The sequence below is a fragment of the Mixophyes fleayi genome, chromosome 4 (genome assembly GCF_038048845.1).
Source record: "Mixophyes fleayi isolate aMixFle1 chromosome 4, aMixFle1.hap1, whole genome shotgun sequence".
Classification (NCBI taxonomy): domain Eukaryota; kingdom Metazoa; phylum Chordata; class Amphibia; order Anura; family Limnodynastidae; genus Mixophyes; species Mixophyes fleayi.
In genome coordinates, this window is record NC_134405.1 from 195,961,483 (window position 1) to 195,984,354 (window position 22,872).

General features: G+C 36.8%; 1 protein-coding gene across 1 annotated transcript in view; it reads left to right on the forward strand.

Annotated features, from left to right (window-relative positions):
- TMEM117 (transmembrane protein 117) overlaps positions 1 to 22,872 on the forward strand; it is a 299,423-nt gene that overhangs the window by 126,329 nt on the left and 150,222 nt on the right. The window contains exon 4 of the mRNA XM_075209075.1: positions 19,498 to 19,597. Coding sequence (XP_075065176.1) covers positions 19,498 to 19,597 — 100 coding nt within the window. The remainder of the gene's footprint in view (positions 1 to 19,497; positions 19,598 to 22,872) is intronic.

Consider the following 22,872-nt stretch of genomic DNA (forward strand, 5'->3'; position numbering starts at 1 on the left):
TCTCAGGAAAATACTCAACAGGTGTGGTTTGTCCTGTTACTGGCAAAGACCAGAGAGGGTGCCTGGTGCATCACTGGAACAGGCTGTGCTCTGAACAGACTTTGCAGGATTGCTCTTCCCAAGGTAGCTAAAGCTCTTTCAGAGATATTGTTATAGTTTTACATGCACAAATCACTGTTTATACACAGAATACATAGCATATTCATGCAGGGAAAATATGTCAGTGGGGTATCTGAAGGTCCTGATGGGCTTATCCCTTATTTGAATAGGCCAGGTACCCACCTCTTCTATGGGAAACGAAGTCCAGCAGTAGTATGTATATAAGGGTACCCTGTTGTTTTGCCCCATAGCAAAATTTGGTGAAGGACTGGCATTGCAGTTCCTGCCTCTCGGCCCCTGCTTTATTCTCAGGAGAGCAAACTGAGGGCCTCTTCTGGACATACATAGTGAAATGCCAACTGGGGTCTTGCGCTCATGCCTCTTACACTACTTTTTTATCCATTTTAATTCTGTAGCAGTTGGAGCACAAGCCCTTTTAATACATTTATTTTTTATTAGTCAGTGACTAGCTCTTGTTTATAGCTCTAACATTTGTTACATTCTTTTGGTTCCCTTGATAATTTTTAATGACACATAGTATAACAAATCTTCTTTTCTATATGGCTAAAAGAACAGAATGGTATTTCAAGTAATTTGCACATTAAAAGATCATATATGTAGGTTTATTTTTATTTTTTTAAGAGATACATGTCTTTTAAATTTAAATAAAGCGTAAACACGCATCTTAACTCTTCCCTCTTAATCTAGGTATTTTGATTTTCAAGTCAGAATTCCTGACCAATTTTGTATAGGAAAATAACTGGGAGTAAAGCACATAACCTATTAATATTTTTCTCTAAAAGCAAGCATTTCTAATGCAAATTGGCTTAAAAAGTCAGTGCATATAGCCCCACAAATAAATCACCTTGAAAGAACCATAATGAAAACACCCACAAAGACCAGCCCCATAAAATATTAGTTGATTTAAAACAATTATCGTTGATCATTTTAATTAACTAAAAACGGGTTTAGAATTTCAAAGTTAACCTGTAACGTATTTGCAATCTTCCTTTAAACACACTATATTATAAATAAGTAAATTCTACAGCTGGCAATAATCTAAAAATAGTTTTTCACTTTGTATGTGAATAATTTTTAATATGCCAAAATTTACATAGCCTTTTGAAATACTTTAAACTGTTTAATTTTCTGGATTTCATATTTACAAGCAAATTATTAAAATGTAACTCATATAAATATCAGTAACAAATTTTTCATAGCATGTATTATAATATCAACAAAGTAATTATATTGAGATCTATTCTAGTGAGATCACAATAATATAAATGCTTTTGGAATATTAAATTATGCATAACATTAAATAGGGAATTCAAGCTTGGTGAAATATTTCAATTTAAAAAATTAATAATCTTTGCAATGGATTTTAAATCATTTGTAACATAATTCATAAATAAATGGAAACCATACTGCAATACGAAACCAGGTTACATTACAATTAAATTGTCTGATTGAAAACTGTAGAGATTAAGTAAATGTTAACAAAATATTTTAATTCTGAAAATTGTTTGAAGGTTTTATTAAATAAAACTGTGCACATTAATTGAATATAAGGACAAATGCAGATTTTTTTGATTGTTTTTAGTAGAGACTTTTATTTCTGATACTGTGGCTTTTAAAATACTTTTGCTAATCAGCTTTATTTTTTCTTCAGAGGTGCTCATGTCATTATTTTAGGCAATATATTTGTACTGGTTGAACAAAGTTGGCATAAAATCATAAGACTATTATTTTTCACACACCCGAACTTGTTTTGTGACCAATATTTTATCCAAAGTAGTGCACTTTGACAAACAGACTCTTCCCTGTCTTGGTTTTTACATATAATTTTATACATTTCTATACCTTTATGTAGGGTATTTATTGATATGGTAACCACAGTGTTTGTGTAGGGTATTTGTTGGTACAGCAACCAGAGTGGGAATAGGCATTCAGTGATATGGCAATCGCGGTGGAATGGTAATGCCTCTGTTGGCCTTTGCCCTCTTGGTTTATATCCAGATGTATTTTCTAGCTAGTGTTTAAAACAGTTGAGTACGTGTATATTTCACAATGAGCTGGCAAGTGCTAAAGAGTACTCAATGTATACTAAAATTTTCAGAGATGTAAATAAAATACACCTGGAAAGCTAGTTTTTATGCTTAGGTTTTTGGCTTTTTAAGTTCCAGTCACTAATGTAAACTAGAATATAAAGTTCTGACTCCTTGGGAATTGTCTTTCCAGAAATATCACTTACGTAATTCTCCAAAGGTTTCACAGCATTAGTGTATTAAGTTGACAACGCTAAGCATAGGACTGTTTCAGAATGACGGGAATGGTGCAGATTTTAATGCCAATCAAACGGAGACTCTGATGTATACTGTTAGGAACCCCTCAGCCAGTACAGCAAAACCCGGAGTCTGCTCCAAACGTCTGGTGTTCACTTTTGCCCCTAGTGGTGGCTGGCTGCAGATAAACAGAGGGTCGTGAGATGTGCACTGGCTGGGGAGAACCCAGGAATAGAGTTACAATCCATCCACATTTACATTTAAATACACAATGCAGTCCTCTGTAATTAAACATAGAGCTCTGTCTGTGTGAAACTTTTCCTTATCTTAATACATGAGACCTCCTGGTGTTATGTACATTCATACAGGACTGGTGGACAATTATCCTTTTTTCCTAGGCTGAAACAATGGACTAGTCCGCAAGATAACAAAACATGCTGGCAAACATTTTAACTACTTTCAAATAGAATATATACAAGTTTAAATATGACTGGCAAATATGGGGAAGCAGAGGGCTAGAAAAAGTATATGTTTTTATAGTGCACTAGTGAGAAACGAGGTGCAGATTGGTTGAGGTGATATTAATACCTCGTTTTACCACAATATTCATACAAATACATGCCGTTTTTTCCATATTGCTCCTGTATAAATTTTAGTCACGGGTCTCGTAGATGCAGTTTGAAATAGTAATCTCAAAATTTTGTATAGTATTTCCCAGAATGAAATAATCTTGTATGTGGGAAATACAACTCCCTAATTAATCACAAATTTGGACATTTTATCGTACGACATCTCTCTATTTTTTAAGCTGAATTGTGTGGATCTCACAAATATTGTCAATCTGCTGGTGATTACCGGGTCAAGAGTGATCCTTAAGATTATTGTAGAAAGCTACAGTTTAAATAGAACTGTGGAACAGTGCACACATTTTTTTTGACCAGATTACATTACTAGTAGGTTCAAGTTGATATTATTCTATGTTTATGTAATCACAAATAGTTAATGCTCTGAGTATTTTTGCATATTATGGTGATTTTTATATATGCTGATATTTCATGAATAGTTCATGAGATTTTTTATTGTATATGATTTTTAATAAATGTATATAATCAAATATCTACAAGTTTCTTTGAAATTTAGTGGCACAGAGTGCGCTGTTGTATTTGTTATTTTGCAGTTTGGAAATAAGCTGCAAATATAGCACACAATAACCTGAGCGTGCTATGTGCCCTTCTAGTTTCATTAATAGTGGTCTAAGGATTAATAGAAAGAAAGAGCATGATCTGTTGATTTATAGCTAGTATTTTAAATATTACAGTTTTATGTATTATATGTTTAATAAATGTTTGATACATTTCATAGTCTGATTCAGTTATTTGTGTTTTTTTATGTATACAGATTATTTTTATGCTCAGGCCTGTAGTGCTGTATGGTTGTTTTTATTTGCTATACTAATCTTTTCTACTAAACAAATAAATCTTTTGTCTGTAATGTATTTTAGCACAATATCTAAAACATGTGTTTGTAGTGAGTAATGAGCATTTTATTAGTAGGTTGCAGTGTTTAAAATTATGTTAAAATAATTAAAGCAGCAGCATACTGATATTACAGTGTAAAAGCCTCTGCCATGAAGTGCACAATAAAAAAATTGAGATATTTCATTTTAAGAGGAATTCTATTGATCTCAAATAGGATGCATCTCATTAAGAGGCACTGACCGTATACCATTTAATCATTATGGGCTTGCATAGTTTTAATGCCTTGTTCCTGAAAGTAATTACAAGTTTTCCGAACACAATTTTAAACCACTTTGATCATAATTAAACATTTCAGATGTACCTTAGTCATTTCGCTAGAAAGGACCAAGGCAGAGGTGCACAAGCTTTTTTGGTACGAAGGCCGCATTGTAGACAGTTGAAGGATATCCATAAAACTGGTATAAAATTCTAATTATGTTGAATGTACTACAGGAACAGAAGGCCCTCTTTGCATTAGTGCCACACCCACAACATTGTTAAAAAGTTTCCAACAGAACACTGTTGGCCAGTTGGGTGAGGCAAGTAGAGCATCCCAAGCTGTACACACCATCATGAAATATAGCACAGGGATCATACATAATGATGCTAGAAAGATAAAAAGGATTTCTGAAGACTATTATAAGAGTCTTTATAACATTCAGGGAGGTACAGCACCATCACTAGATATCTTGAACAACAAGAACCCAATCAGTCTGCAATGTCTTGTCTAAACAAAGAAATAAACGAAGACGAGGTGAAGGCGGGGTTTACATTACATGAACCATCAAAAGCTCCAGGTCCAGATGGGTTTCCAATTTCACATTTAAAGTCTCTTTAACCCATTACCTTTTACAGGTATTCAGTCATGCTGTACAGGAGGTCAATTTCATCCAATTCATACAAGGGCCAGAATCATAGTGATTTTCAAACTGAATAAAGACCCAACCAATTGTTCAAAATATCACCAAATCATCCTCTTGAGCATGGACTTGAAGCTTTTTGTGAAGGTGCTGGACAACAAACTTAATTTATTGCTCTAAAGGTTGGTAGATTCAGGTAAGGCTGTGTCCTTTCCAAACCACCAGGAACTGGACATTACCGATAGAATGATTGATCTAATCCAGGCCTGCCCTAATCCAGGCATGTCCTTCCAGCTATCAACAGGTTGTCTACTGGCAAAGCATGCTGGGGCTTGTAGTTTCACAACACCTGGAGGGCCGCAGGTTGAACAGGCCTGATCTAATCAATCATATAAATGCTTGGCCGTTGCCTTCTCTGATCCTAACCCTAGTTGCTAAGAAAACACTTGTTAGGATACCATAGCTCTTGGAGGCGTATGGATTTCAGGAATTATTTTTTAACGCTATTAGTGCTCTATACTTTGACCTGTCCACCTCAGTAATGACGAGTGGCCTGATTTCTAATTTATTCAAGTTGGGAAATGGGATGCAACAGAATCCAAACATATCAGGGGTTGAGATTAAAAACACAACTCACAAATATGATAGAGCAAACCAACCCATGCTTATCCCCAGCATAAACCAAGATTTGGCTAGATGGAAATCTTTATAGATTTCATGGGTGACTAGCATTAATGTTATTAAAATGTCTCCTCTAGCATTTCCAGACTCTTGCTATCAGAATACATTACAAAACACTAAAGGCCTTACAGACATCTTGTAATAAATCTTGGGAGCAGGCCAATTCTGGCCATTGGGATATCTCCTCTTCCAAAAATATTGCAAGGCTACCCAACTCAGCTAGTTGCTAGCTTGGCAATTCCCCCCCAAACATTAAGAACTTGGTAGACATAGAATATGATCTTCTCTCAATGGGTACCCTGAAAGTTTTTACTCCGCTTCCCCAAAAAATGTAGCCTACCTCAAAATTTACACACCCCTACCACCACAGTTACAGTGAAAAAGTATAGCTAAAATAAATTTAAATCTTAAACTGTCAAAATATCCCTTTCTCCCCCTTACTCCTATATGACATCACCTCTTATTCCCTTTTAGTTCATGTAAAAGTTTTTTTCCACTTAGCTATCAGCTGACATTGATGGAAGAATACATACTTTGTTATATAGAAACAGTATAACCTTATTCTCTGAATTACAAAGATATTTCCTTCATTATACTACCAAAATTCCTCCAAATGTAACACTTTATCCAATGGGGTGCACTGAAAAGGACTTTTAGAAAGTCGGTGCCTATAGTCTGCAAATTTTGGGTGCCATTTCTTATTTATATCTCAGTCCACTTACACTTGATTTGCCTGATTTTGGAGTATCACAAATCGCAATGGAGGAAGCCGCTCTAAACTCTTTGGTAGACCTGGAGGATTTGTAGGTGGCTAAATGCTCTTTAACTGTATAAATTAGAAAAAAAACTCATATAAAATAGCAGGTGGTATCTTGTCCTAACCATCACCATATTCATCTAATAACCTCAGATAGTGGCTTGAAAAATAGTTGGTTAGAAAGTATATTCAAACATGTTTGGCAGGCATATCCTACTATCAAAGTCTACTGGCAAAATAATAGTAAAATCAGCCACAGGCACATATTCTGTGTGATACCTTGCTTCTCTTGCTATGTAGTTCATTTTATCAGTGAATTAAGTCCATTAAATATTTTAGCCAAGTCCAAGACTTGCACATATGTAGCACTGAACAATACCAAATTGGCCAGAATTGGAAGAAAAGAGATGCACAGGGGTGGATTGGTCATAGGCCTTATCAGGAATTTTCCCAGTAGGCCGATGGCCTAATGAGGCCGCCCATGTGCCTTCTTATTATTTTTTATTTTGTATTATTGCATACTTTTTTTTAACACAAGGAAGATGGCTGGCTTCTTTCCCTTGGACCAACCAATTTCTTTTTAGTGGCTGCGGATCTGTCCTTCCCTTTCCTCTGTGTGGCCTATCCTGTAAGAACAAGATATCACATAAGTTTACACCATGTGACAGGTGCCGTCCCATTTGAGCAGAGCAGAAAGCACAGCTGGAAGCGGATGACTGGTAAGTGTGAACAGGAGGTGGGGCTGATGTCCGTGCTGTGTGTGAAGAGGTGGGGAAGCTGATTTCACTGTTGTGTGTGTGTGTGTGTGTGTGTGTGTGTGTGTGTGTGTGTGTGTGTGTGTGTGTGTGTCTGAGAGCACAGGGGGCTTGTGGCAATCTAATGTTTGTGTGTGTGTCTGATGGCACAGGGGGCTTATGACAATGTAATGTGTTTGTGAGGTAGGTGGTGGCTAATGGGTGCTATTTTGTTTGTGGGGTGATGGTGGGGTAATTTAATTTAATAGCAGGGCCTATTAATTTAAGATGGAGTGTTTTGGAGACTATTCAATGTGGGGTGAGTTTGCGAACAATTTATTTATTAAATGTGAATTTGAATAATTTAATGGCAGTAATGGTTGAGGTAAATAAGTATATTTATTATACATAAATTCTATTTATTGCCGGGTGGGGGGCGGTCTCTACTGTAATTTGGGTGAGAGCTAGGCTATTAATTTAAAAGTGGACTGCAGGTTGGAGCTAATTTTTTAATGGTGGGTGCTATTAATTTATTTGTAGGTTGATGATATGTCCGGGCCTATTTAATTTAATAATGGGGCCTATTTAAGTTGAGTTGACAGGACCTTTAATTTAATGGTGGGGTGGTTTGCGGCTATTAATTGAATGTTGGACTGAGTTTGGAAAAGAGGGCTGTTTATTAAATGTGAATATGAATTATTTAATGCCGGGATGGTTGTGAGAAATTGTTATATTTATTAAAAGTAAATGTTATTAATTTATTGCTGGGGCTTTTGGAGGGAGGTTTATTTATTATTAAACGTGGGTGCTTTTGATTTAACACCGGAGCTCATTGGAGTTTTCTAGTTTTCATGTACCCATTTTTTTTCCAAATGGAACCCCCAGCATTCCAGGATCCAGACAAGTGGCAACTGAGCAAAAGACACCAGCAATCACAGGTAGGGAAAGCGACAAGAACAGGTAGGAGAGAGCAGGACAGTCTGCCAACTTGTCACACGCCGCTCCCTTAATCAGGTCCCGGCTCTGTGACTTTCCCTTTAAGAACCATGATTCTGCTTGCTTCTCCTTCAGACCTTACTTTCACAGGTGTTCCCAGCTACTGTGATCTGGACCACTCCCTAAACCTTATTGGTCCTGGAGCACTATATTAACCTCCCAAGGTTATGGGCTTATTGCCTGATCTTCGTGTTCAGTCTACCTTGGTCTAGGCTAAATCTGCTACTGCTGTTACCTGTGTACTGGACTTCTACATCTACAACCTCCATACCTGGTACTTGTAGTTCCACACTGCTTACTGAATCTCCTACTGCTGTTACCTGTGTGCTGGACTTCTACATCTACAACCACCATACCTGGTACTTGTAGTTCCACACTGCTTACTGAATCTCCTACTGCTGTTACCTGTGTACTGGACTTCTACATCTACAACCACCATACCTGGTACTTGTAGTTCCACACTGCTTGCTGGATCTCCCACGGCTGTTACCTGTGTACTGGACTATTATTGCCACGCTGTACTTCTAGCAACTTTCAATTGCATGATTCCTGATTAACCAAGTTCTGGGACTGCTTTAACATTTCCTGTTCCGCTGTTTGAATCATTATGTTACCTTTATCACCATCTCAGCGTTGAACTATTTCTTTCAACCTTCATGCCGTTGCTATTGGTTACCAACTGAACTCCTTTCGTGATTTCATTGTATTTTGTGAACTGCCGTGTACTCAGCTTGCTGAGTTGTACATATCTTATGCTGTTGCTGTTATACCATCTACCAATATATTATATTGCAACGCTACTATCATCTTCTGTGTTTTGTTCAACCTCCACCATCCACTGCTAATAATATCTAAGTAGTGGCAAAAGGGATCCATAAATATCCTTAGCCGTGACACAACTGTATTTTTCTATACGAGGCGAGGTATGTCTATTAAATAACGAGACTTATTAAATAACTCATCTTAATTTATTGGTATTACAAATTTAATGTTTGTCCCCTTCAATATACTCCCCATTTGCACTAATACATCGCTGTAGTCTTGTTTTCCACTGGTGGAAGGCATGGAGCAAATCAATTTCTGTCACTTGTTTCAACATATCTGTCGTTTTCTTCTTTACAGTATCAACTGACTCAGCATGTGTCCCTTTAAGCACTGATTTAACTTTTGGGAAAAGATAACAATCACAAGGTGCTAAATCGGGCGCATATGGAGGATGTTCAAGTGTAGTAATGTGTTTGTCGGTCAAAAACTGCTTCACAGAAAGTGCTGTGTGAGCAGGCGCATTGTCCTGGTGAAGAAAGAGACAATTTTTCCACAGTTACGGCCGTTTCTTTCTGACTCTCGGCTTTTGCAAAACTTCCTTATCATGCTGATTAACTGTTGTGCCTTCTGGAACTCATTCTTCCAAAATTACACCCTTGATATCGAAAAAAACAATGAGTATTGCTTTGAATTTTGACTTGCTTTGACGAGCTCTTTCCATTCTTGGTGATGACTGTGTTTTCCAGTACATTGACTGTCTTTTGGTTTCATGATCGTACTGCAAGATCCAGGTCTCATCACAAGTGATTACCTTATGAAACGGGTTTGGATTTGCAGCATGTAAACACAACATTCCTTTCGACGTTCTTTTTGCGCTAGTGTGAGAACCCTTGGGACCATCTTTGCACAAACTTTCGTCATATTTCCTTATGCACAATTTTCCATATGGTGTCTTTGTCAATGTTCACGGATTCAGCTATCATTTGAACACTGAGTCGGTGGTCTTTTCGAACAATCTGACTTGAAGTGGAAGGTCGTCCAGGGCGTTCATCATCTTCGACATTCTCATGTCCCTCATTAAATATTTTGTGCCACTCAAACACACACACACGAGACAGGCAGTCCTTCCCATAGGCCATAGTAAGCATTTGAAAACATTCTGTTGGTGTTTTGTGCAATTTTACTAAAAATTTCAAAATGACCCGTTGTTCAACTTTTAAACTTTTAAAAGCATTTTTTCGACACTCTACAGAAAACACAACCAAACTAAATGGCGACTCACAATCAACTGAACGTCAGAGTGTTGCAGCTTGTCATGCAGGTTCAGACAGGTTCAAGGTTACTACGTATGCAGTTATAACTTGTTCTGACCGCTTTGTTTACTAGATGGAATCACAGTCTCGTTATTTAATAGACATACCTCGTATTGGCAGTTCTTCGGCACCATGGTATTAAATGAACACAAATATATATATTGTGATGACATTTTCTGTTACTGGTTTACTACTGCTAAATTTAGTTACTCTTATTGTCCTACTTTCTATGTATTAGTCAAGGTATACCCACCACTCGTACACAGAGGAGGAAGCCATTATGTGGTTGAACCACTAATCATACCACCCAACTGTCCCGATTTCAGCAGGACAGTCCTGATTTAGAGCTCTGTCCCGACCAGGGACATGTTTGTCCCATGGGTGGGAATGTTGGAGGAAGCGTGATATGTAATGGGCAGTATAGCACTTTACAGGCCTCTGGTGGCATAGTCAACTTTGCACTAATCACACCTCCTTTTGTGTTTGCCCTGACTACAGTTGATATGGTCCCATCCAAATTAGGCCACTTCCAGAAAATTTTCCAGGGTTACTTTAAGTTCCCAATCCGCAAGTTCATATTTTGGAGTCTTGTGCATATGCTGTATTAGGCAAAATAAGAGAGGTAAGGGAACTAGGCAGATAGGATAAACAGAGCACCCTATTGGGCATTGCGAAGATACCAAAATATGTTAATGCTCTTAAATCAGAACCCTATATATGTCCGTACTGGGCAGAGAAAGACATAAGCCTATGTCTAGATGTCATTCAATGGAGTCGTGTGCATGCCCCATTCAACTAGTGTGCCAGAAATCAGACTATGTGAGATCACTATATAATGGAAACCAACCAATAAATATAATAAGACACAATCCAAAATGCATTAATTGTAAAATTATAAATCTGTACTAAAAGGAGAAATAATGAGATAGAAATAAGCATACATAAGTTAGGGTAGTTGAATAATTAATGAAAGGGTTCCAGATACTCAGTAAGCTGAAATGGGTCTATACAAAGTAAACTTATTAGGATGAATATATCAGGGGTTAGAGATTAAAAACTAAAGGGAAGTGAATAAATATTATATTGTTACCTAAAAACATGCGCAAGTAGGAGACTATTAGGGGGGTATTCAATTGTTAGCCTTAACGCAAAAAAACGAGCGCACAAAAAATATTACCGTTTATACGGTAAAATTGCGTGCGAAAAGCGTTAATACGGTAGTTTACTCGCGGAATTTCAGCTCGGCGAGCTGAAATTCCGCAAGTAATTACCGTATTAACGCTAAGATTTTTTGAGCACTCGTTTGAGAGCGTTAACGCTAGCAATTGAATACCCCCCTTAGGGGGGGTATTCAATTGTTAGCGAGATCCCCGGAAAACGAGCGCTCTAAAAATATTAGTGTTAATACGGTAATTACTCGCTGAATTTCAGGGAGCTGCGAGAAATTCAGCGAGTAAACTACCGTATTAACGGTATTTACGCGCATATTACCGTATTAACGCTAATATATTTTGAGCGCTCGTTTTTCCGGGGATCTCGCTAACAATTGAATACCCCCCACAGAATACAAAAATTCTTATTTTAAGTGTAAAGCTTTAAAATCGCAGACAGAACCCTCCTTACAGTAGAGAGAGTATAAACGACAGTGTATAAAACAGTGTATAAGAATGTACTGTGTATGCTCAGATTTCACAAATCAAGAGTGGTACACACAGATAAATAGAGCACTACGCATGCTCTGAGCCCTGTGCATGCTCCATATTGGAATTTGCACAGATGCCAGGATGCACAGAACTGCACATGATTAGATAATCCATAAAAGCACATATGAGAGATGCAAAAAAATTGAAAAATATACTCTATTTATTTGGGAACCTTCTCATATTAGAATGTTGTCAATGTGTAGTTTATAAAATGTGATATATTTAAAAAAAATTGGAATCAATATATTGTTATTCCCACTTGCTCACTAAACAGTCCCTCAAATTTGTTATTAATAATTGTCTTAAAATGTAAATAGTTGTTTTAATGTAAATAAAACTAACTTGCATATAAAAGTTTTATGTCTAAATGAGTCTAAAAATTCCCTTCAAGCTGCAAGTCGTTGAACCTGTTGGATAGATGTATGGAATGATTTTTGGCAGAATACATCAATGTTATTCAGAGGCATCAGAATAGGAACATATTCCCACTATGAAGGTTGACTAGAGATTTGTTGATCTTTGATTATTAGTATATTTGGATGTCATTAAAAAACATTTGAATAGTCATCCTGGTTAAGGACTTCTTTCTCTGGTGCCTAAGATAGCAATCTTGTAAGGATGTTAATAAAAATATCAATAGGCTCTCTTTCTAAAGTTTTATAGGGATGATTTTCATTAAGCAATTTTCTTGCTTTACTAATCTAGTCCTCTTTGTTTGAGAGGAATGCTCACCTTATCTACCTGTTTAATTATTATCTCACCTATATTTATAAGGCTTTTAAAGGTCTGCTTTTTAGGAAAAGTAATATTATACTTTAATCTTAGGTTATAGCACAAATAATAATTCATTGTAGACTTTCTCATAAAATAAACTACTTTTAGAGTCGGGTATAGAGTTTAGAGTTGTATAGAGACAAAATATACCCTTTACTAATCAAGGACATTTAATATTAAGGCACTTTATAATTGGAAAAAAATAAAAACTCCTTCTGGATTAACAACTATAATTTCTGTTAACAATTTCTTCTTTTTGGATACTGGGCTCCAGACCTGTTTGTTTATGCTTGTGGGTAATAACATTTTCAATGGGGTTCTATTCACATGTATTTTTATATCATATTATTTATTTTCTATATGGAGATTTGTTCCAGGGATAAATAATAAATCCTTCTCACTGTTGAGCCTACTACTGTTAGTGTTCATTCTGCATTATGGATAAAAAAACAATATATAATATTATCTGTTTTATCTGTAAATTTAGATTGCTGAACATGTATTAATATACTGTAAATGTAATGTTTAAAACAAAATGTGTAAGTGTGTGAGTTCTCTTAAAAATAAGCATACTATTAAAGTGCAACATATTTCCTACACTGGAGAAGGAGATCAACTAGAGGTGCCTTGCAGACATTTGATTAGTGCTAGTGGTGGTAAAGTGACTGATGATATGATTATTTGTGTTTATTGGACACCATGGTAGCACAGTGGTTAGCATTGCTGTCACACAGTGGTAGGGTAATTCATTAAATTTCTGACCATGTACCTAATCTGTGTGGAGATTGCATGGGTTTTCTCTGGGTGCTCCGGTTTCCTTTGTCAGGATTATGGACAGGGCCTGGGATAGAAATCGTGGCAGACACAGGTGTTTCACTGCAACTCAGCCTGCTTAAACTGGTTACATTGGTTGCCTTGACATTACTGATCAGTGCTGTCAGGGCTGGACTGGGGGATTGGTTACTCGTGGGTTTATAAGGCTGTCAGCATCATTCACGCACCTGCAAAAGTGTTGGCTTGTCTAGGCTTATGTGCTGTTTTTATTTTATTTTGAAGTCTGCTAACTGTTGACCCGGATTGTTTTTGGCTACTCTTTCCTGCCGCCAATCTCGACCTCTGCTGGTTACTTTTTTTTCTTGTCTGCCTCTCACCCTGATCTCACTTTATGACCCCTACTATTCTATTGGACGCCAGCCCTGATTTTGAATTGCACCTGGCTATTCTTGATATTTTGACTTACTCCTAGTATACCTAGTCATTTACAACTATTTACTACTTAGAGTTTAGTCTGTGATATTATTTTGTATGCACCAGTCTCATACATACTACCACACAAGACTTGTAGGCAGATGAGTACTGGTGAGACATAGTGCTAGATGGGAAATAGGAGTAATAGGAGCTGATACAAGTGAAGACTGTACACAACTCTATTGGATTATTAGGAAGCTGGGGGCAAATATTACATTCTCCCAAACTCAAAAGGCATACAGGGTAGGTTATTAGGCTGCTGAATAAGGGGCCTACTTATTAAAATTTAAATAATTGCAGCATTAACCTTTTTTTGCAAAAAAAATACTTATTGTCCTCTTTTATCAAAAGATTCAGCAATACGGGTCCAGAACAATTAATAAAGTTTTTATTAAATAAGAACTTGGAGATTCATAAGATATGAAATATTAATTTAATTCAGCTTTTTAACAATTTTACAGTAGGGTTTTTCCCCAGCATGGGGGATCATTCACCCATGACCCTTAATGCCAACTGGGTAACCCCTTTGCTAAATAAAGCCCTTTGCTGTTTGGAAAAAAACATAAACCCTAAGGAAAGTGGGAATGAGTCAGAAAATGGCAGTGTGTGATTCAGGTATTTTGCGCTTTTAATAATAGATGCATTTTTCTCCCATCCCCGGGTATTCTCCCCCTAGAGGAGCTATCTTCAGACAACCACAGTGAAAGTTAAAGTTAATATGTCTTACTGTTTCTTATATTTTAAATCAAGAAACAAGGGAAAGAAAAGAAATGATCAAATGGGGCACTCAAAATGAACCCTAAGTTAGGATTATAATGTATGTATATTGATTAGTAATCAATATACATACATTATAATCCTAACTTAGGGTTCATTTTGAGTGCCCCATTTGATCATTTCTTTTCTTTCCCTTGTTTCTTGATTTACAATGTATTAATGATCGGGTGCACCGATCCTCAATTTTTATGGATGATGCCATCAGACAGGATTGATATATTATTGAGGAAGTATATGAACCACCCGGTGCGGTTTTTCCCTCCTTTTGAGTTAAACCATGTTTCTTATATTTGTAAATACATACTGTTGATACTGTGTGCCTTGGTTTAATTGAGTGATTCCTTTCCCCCTGCGTGAGGAACCCCCATGTGTGTCCCTTTGTATGTATTTTCTTCTCCCCCCCCTTTTTTTTTTTCTGTACCCCATATACTTTTGCAAAATTTGAATAAAAATATTAATGCACAAAAAAAAAAAATAATAGATGCATTTTTGCTGGCAGCTGATTTCTGTAGATCCATCAAAGTTCCTGAGATAAATCCATATGAGAATGACTGTCAGTTGACTGATATAATTAACAGAAGGCATCCCAAAAGAATTTTCAAAGCAACTGCATCACTTTCAATCATGATGCATGGTGTTGGCCAAATTAGATAAAATCAGGCCATTTGTAGTCCATATTTTACATTATTTTCTTTATTAATCATCTTTTATTGAACTATGTATTAAATCATTAAGATGGAAAACGTAAGAATAATATTCTATGTGCTATCAATGACTGTATTATTTTAAGTTTTTAAAACCAAAACTCAATCAATTGCTCAATAAAAAAAAAAATGTAGATTTTTTTTTTATTAAACGAAATAGAAAAAAGACTACCTTTTAGCAAACCAAATAAATAAAATACCAAGAAATTAAATACGTGAACTGTTGCTATAAGACAATTTTATGTATATTAAATTGGTAATGTACATTTTCCCTGTATAATTATGTAATAAGAAATACAAGTATGTAAAAGTTGTGTTTGGGGGTGGTGGGAGGGATATTTTTTTTTTGGGCTATGGTGTACATCAGGCACGTCAAACCCCCAATTGGTCCAAATGATCAAAGTCTAAGATTGTGTGAGCCACAAGAAGATGAAAAGTCTCAAATGCAATTTTGTTACCCCCTTTCATCACACTGTGCCCTTAGTCATCATGTTTCCCCCGTTTCATACTGTGCCCTCTATTATACTGCTTTTGCTCCCCTTCATCTGTATCACCTGTTTCATACCATTCACCTCCTTACGCTGCTTTTGCTCCCCTTCACTTTCCTTTCTATTGCCCTTTTTCTTCTGATTTCTTCTCTTCTGTCTTGTCTGTCGCGGCTTCTCTCTGTGCTCTCCTCACTGAGAATGTTGGGCGTGATGACTTCACGCCTGACATTCAGTGCGAAGGGAAGAGGGGAGAAAGGAAGGAAAGAAGGAGGGCGCCAGTGCTGCAGCATCAGGTAAGTATTGGGGGGGGGGGGGGGGTGTGCCTGCGGCTCTGGTGGAGCCACAAAAAATAGGAGTCACATGCAGGCTGCAAAGTTGACGCCCCTGGTGTTCATGATACCTGATGACATCTCAGTGACAGGAAGGAAACACTGTTTTTGTGCAATGCTATAAATAATAATCTGAGTGTTGAACAGAACATATCACAAGTTTTGCTTTAACAAATAACTGTATAACTGTGACATAGTCCCTGTGGACTGGTTCTTGGCTCACCTAAAACCCATGAATGCCCAAGCAGTGTCTACGTTAATGTAAATGTGTTTGCAAACACTAGTGGTGACAAATGGAGGCTGCTTGTTCTGTTATGGATAATTGGACATTTTATATTCATTCATAAATGAAAAGAATTTAAGCCAGCAGCAATGCATAACATTCTATATCAGTACAGCAATAACAAACAAAACAGTTAATAGACTGGAAACAAAAACTCTGAAAAACAAAATAAAACTACATATTTTAACTAAGAAGGAATTTTTGAGTTACAAATGTAAGGCTACAAAATGAAAGCCGAATGCAATGCAGCACATATATCCCGCCGTTGTTATTTATTAAATAGTTTGCATATTACGATGCTTGGCAATATTTAGCAAAACAAGCAGGACCTTTTTCATATTTGTCATTTTATTGTATTTTAACTTTTATTTGCTAAAAAAAAAGTTCAACTAATATTAAATGTATTTGAGAATAATTAACATTAAAGGGCCTGAGTCATTAAGGAGAGCAAAGCATAAAAAAGGAGTAACATTTGCACCTGGGCAAAACCATGTTGCATTGGAGGGGGAGGTAAATTTAAAATGTAGGGACAGATTTATAGTTGGGGTAGGGCATGTCCTAGATCAACATTAAATTTCAGTGTAATAATACAGCTATCAAGTATTTGTGTGCTAGATGAAAAACAACCACTATTTAACGTATGTGCAAAATAATAAACTAATTTGCACCCCTTGCATTGTAACATGGTTTGTCCCAGAGAACATTTACTCCTTTTTTGCCTTAATGACTCAGTTCCAAAATGCTTATTAAAACAATTCTAATCCTGTAGTATAGTAAGCATATGAAAGACACTGTATCACAATGCAGGAACAATGGCATGTATACTATTTGTCAACTAAATTATCAGACTCCTGAACAGGAGGAATGAAAAGGTTCTCCATCTAATCTGTTTAAAACATGTATGTTAAATTGGTTAAACAGTTAAGAAAGGATATGGCTAAGGATTGTTTTTTGTTTGTTTGTTTGTTTTGTAATGACATCCATGCATTTTTTGGGGTAAAAAACTATATGTTCACATGGTTAAGGTGGTGCAAATGGCCAAGCAGTCTGACGTTGGCATTTGTTAGCTTGCTCTAGAATGATCAAAACAAATGTCTATCTGGTTGCTATTTGGTATATTACATTTTGTTATCTTTTGATTATAGAATAAGCCATTGTATTGTTGTATGATTTACCATAATGCATATTTTACATTATAATTAGGACACTCTTTTTCAGTTGTATAAAAATAGTCCTGGAAAAAACACAAAAAAAAACTTACTGTGGTCTTTCCTGGGCTTTTTAACCTAAAGCCAGAAATAATAATATTCCTAAGTAAAGATGTGCAAGATCAGTATAGAGACAGACTGAGGAGGAAATAAAAGAGAAATTGGCATAGAAGGTGGAAATTTGTAGATAAAGTGACTATGGTAAAATAAATTACAAATTAATTTCTCTCTTTTGACCCTTTCCCTCTCCCCTGGGACCCTATCCCCTGGCACCCTCTGCTCCAGGGCCAGTGCTAGGCACCCGAGGTAAAGCTTAAGCCAACCCTGCTTCATCACATCACTAGAGGGGGAATGGCCATGACATTTCATGATACACCATCCAGTTCGCTCCCTGTCCATTTAGTACAGACCTTCCGCTCGGTCCTGTGTTAGATGTGCATATCTTCACTCTACCGTGCTTTCCAGGACCTACCTCCCTACTGCATGGGATAGTCCTGAGTGCCTCATTTGAACCCTTAGTAGAAGGTGGAAACATGAAATACAGACATACAAGATGCTTTTTGAAGATACTTTTTATTCATCACCCATTTCTCACAGTTTAATGTACTTTTTATTTCGAATATACACCAGAACATGAATGTATTCTATGCTAGGCAGTTGTGTTAACTAAGGTAATTACCATTTGTCTCAAATGTCCATTGTTATGAGCTGTGGTTTAGATCTGGGTTGTACCCGTGAAATAAGAGAAGTAAAATATTGTTAGAAGTGGGATTTGAACCTACTCCTCCATACGGAGACCAGAACACCCATTTAAGGGAAGAGATTACTCTTGAGTCTGGCGCCTTAGACCACTCTGCCTCCCTTTACCTTGTAATTAGTTTCTCTCCCTGTAATTCACTTCTCCTCCATTGTAATCCATGTTCCCTTCACTCATCATCCCAAGTAATGTATTTCTCGCTCTCCACCTTCCCTGTAATTCATCTTCCCTTCTTTCAAATTCATTTCACGTTCACTCCCCTGTCAGTTATTTCCTTCTCCTTCACTTCCTCCTCCCATCCTACATTCATTCCCCCCTCATCAGCCAGTGTACAATTCCACCACTCACCCTGCACACAAATTGTGGAGTTTTTCATTTTTTATGATATATTTATATCCGTAATACAAAAAAAATAAAAATTGCACATGTCAAAATAAAAACAAAAATAACCCCAGGAATAATGAATGCAAAGTCCCCCAGCGCCCACCCTAAGAATATAACCTGGAAAAACAGACACCCTATCTACAATTAGGAAATGGATAGTGATTGTAACCATTTGCAGGGTTTAGGTTACTGCACTGTAATTTACTGAAGCTTTTAAAATTTAGGTTTAAACACTTTGTACTGCCACGAACAGTTGTATATCTCCTTTACACAGGCTGTTTACCCACATTATTACAAAGCTCACTATGGGAAGTCAAATGTGATAACATTTTATTAAAATAGCCCATTAGGTGTCTCCTCACCTTCATAATTATGGATGACAGACACTGTTGATTGCATTTCATGATGGAAGCATATCTGAGCCAGAGGTAAACTAATGAATTTCAGCGCAATGTTTTAGAAACGTGCTCCAGTATTATGTCATTTTGGTCAGATTATTTTGGTAACTTTGTTGAACCGTTCCAGATTTAACCTTTTGTGGACATGAATCTAAACTATGATTTCGGATTAATATGTCAATTATGTACTACGAGAATTTGCATGAATGACATTGTGCTTAGGTCTGCATTGAATTTTACATTTTTGCTAGCTGCTTTGGTCAGTTTCAATATGTATTAACAATTTTGAAAGCAATTTACAAAGTATATAGTTGTTTTTAATAAAATATCTCAAAAACACTTTTATTTGTTTCCAGTAAAGTAATGAGTATGGATATACTGTAAACAGGCAGAATAAGTACACCTAAACCTTTCTTTTGTAATCTTCTTCTCCACAGTCCATACATTATAACTGAATATATGGGCATCAGGAATGAAAGTTTCATGAAGGTGGCAGCAGTTGGAACGTGGATGGGTGACTTTGTGACAGCCTGGATGGTGAGCAGACAGTTCTTAAACTTTAACATTTAATATAAAGTATTGTATTTTTCATACTGTGCAGAAGCATTAAGCAAATGACTAGCTTAGTTGAAATATTTAGGTAATTTGAAATTGTTAAATTGTTCATTTGTTTTTTCTTTTGTTTCTTAAACGAGTTGTCAACAGCTGGCTTTGCTAGTTGATTGATGTATCTGATGCAGTTTGGCTTGTTTTCCATCATATGCAACCATCTCTGGCTTTGAAAGCCACCAACACCTGCCTACAAGTTGTTAACAACTGATCACTGTAGAATATAGTCAGCTTGAATGCCCTACCAGGTACACCAAGAGGAATTTCAGGCCCCCGTACAGCAAATTCTTGTGGCACTTTCCATAGCTGCTGGAGGGGGCATGACCACAAAAGGTTGATGGCTCCTCTCACAACAAAGGTAGCCCAAGGCTCCCAGATTTGTGCCTGCCCCCCTTGACGCCCCTGAGCACTACATTACATGCTCTTTCTCCCAGGTACAAAAATAATGTGATAACTGAAAAGTTCTCACTTTGAATTTATAATCCTTTAAACTAATGTACTGGAGTTCGTACAATAAAGTTTAAATTACTTGTATGTAGGAGAAAATAGGGGTCAAGAAAAAATTATATCGTCTTGATAATGATTTACTACATAATGAAGTTTTAAATCAATGTATATGTAGGTTTGTGAGCTCTTACTGGCAATCCCTGGCCCCCACATCCTCTTGTGGTGCTTAACCCTTGTAGATGGGCCTTCAGATTTTTCTGGGAGGCCAAAGAAGTAGTTCACAATATAATGTATTGTATATCTGACAATCAGCAGACTGAAGAACCCTAGAATCTCAGTTTGGGTCCCGTCCCACATGTTCCACACTAGATGCACCTACCAGGTTCAGCTTTAAGAAATTGTTGATAGAACATAATGAGTAAAGTAAATATCAGTAGTTAAACTAAAAATATTAACACTTGACAAGCCTTTCTTTGGAAAATGCATTCAGATGTAGCAAGCATTAAATTGACAACGCCATTCCTGAGTTACAATTTCACATTTCAATACTATACTGTAACTGTCTAAATATGGATTACTGTTCTGCATGTAGTACTGGTACTGGCTGTGTGGGCAGCTTTTACCGCATGTCACGAAAATCATTAAATCAAAATTGCAATTACCTGTAAAAATGAAATAAATTAAGTGGTAACATGCCCCCCTAACTAAATAACAATGGGGTCCTCCTGCAAAACCATCAGACTTGGCTGGTTACACTATAACAGAATGTGGTTCTTCTGTTATAATGTAAAAGCAGCCCTGGCACATTCCACCATGCCTTTTACCAAGCCACACTATTTGTTTTCCAGTTGACTAATCAAATTAATTTACATTGCAAATGCAAAGAGTGGGAGATGTGAGAAAATTAAACCAACTATGTACTGTAGCTAAAGGACCACCCTCAGTTAATTCCCTCAAGTAGACGAAGATGAAGTCTGCACTCATCTCCTCTTCTTACCATACAATCTGCTCCCTCAATATGCCATGCATGCCCACATCTACCTCACATCTTCAACCTATCTTTCTCCACTGGCACATTTCCATCCTCCTTTTTGATACATGCTCATCTCACCAATTGTAAAGACATCATCTCTCACCCCAGCTTCTGTTTCCAACAATTGTCTTACCTATCTTACTTTCTCTCCTCTCATTCCATTCTCCCTTCCCTGCAATCTGGCTTCTGCCCCCAACATTCCACTGAGACACACTCAAAAAAGTGATTTGTGGTCTACATACAGAAAAGTCTAGGGGTCACTTCTCATGCACTTGGACCTCTCTGCTGCTTTCAACACTGTTGAATCAACCTCTTTTCCTGCATACCCTTCACTCCATTGGCCTTTGTGACACAGTTCTATTCTGGTTCACTTCCTACCTATCGAACTGCTTCTTTTAGTGTCTCTAACTCTGGCACATTCTACTCTTCACTACCACTATCTGTTCTAGGCCCTCTGCTTTTCTCACTGTCCAACTCTTGTCTTGGGGAACTAATTTGCTCATAGTACCACCTCTACTCGAATGACCACCTTATCTATGTCTCCTCCCTGACCTCTACCCTTCTGCACTTTCTTTTGTAACCAACTGTCTATCTGCTATCTCTACATAGATGTTAAATCGCTACCTAAAGCTTAATATGTCCAAATGCTCATCAATCCAATTCAAATAACTTGCCCGTACCTACAAAGCCATCAACTACAACAACCCTTCATACATCTCAAATCTCTTCTCAAACTAATCTCCCTCTTGCCTTGTTAAATTTTACCTCTAACCTATGCCTCAACACGTCTCTTGTAATCTCCTCTCACGTCCCCCTACAAGTGTTCTCCCATGCTGCTACCCACTTATGGAATTCCCTACCATGCCCTATCAGACTCTCCCACGGCCTTTTAATCTTCAAATACACACTTAAAACCCATCTTTTTATTAGAGCTTACCCTACTCCCACCTATACTACTCACAATAATGTACCCTTACAACTGTGCCAAACTCTTAGCGACACACGTTCCTCTTGTTTCAGCAGTATCCACTTCCAATAAGAATGAGTAGGGCCCTCCTTACCCTTTGTTTTCATTTCTTCATTTATTTTGTCTACCTTGGTTGTTCCTGTTGTATTTATGTCCTGTTTCCCCAAGTCAGGCACTGCAGAGTACTGTGGTGTTTTACCAATCAACAATAATAATGGGGAAGTGTTCAAACAGTAATTCTGCAGAAAAAAATATAAGTTTAGGATGAATATTGAAACCAATAGTAGAAATTTTCTGAAATTATGAATGATGGAATATATAATCTAGTTTGCATACAAATATAGACTAGTCCACTTTGTATATGTGCAGGTTGCTGTGGAGTTCTTTTGGAAAGTCCTCAAAAACGACATATGTATAATAGCAGCAGATAATAGCACCTCTCGTGTGTTAACTGATTAAGTGTAGGGAAGAGAAAGTTGTGAAGATTTCAGAAGTGAAATATACCATTATACAATATCAATATTTGCCAGCTTGCAAAGCAAGGGACAATTTTATCAACAACAAGGTATAGGAATGTAAAAAAGCTTAATAGAATGAAATAATAGAAAATTCACTAGACATGGTTTTTGTATCAAAGAGTTATTAGATCATATATAAAGAAACAAATAATACACTATCCTTATAATATTGCTCACTTCATTGAAATAAATAAATGTTTTTGCCCCCTTTAGTATAATAATAAAATAGTATTTCCAC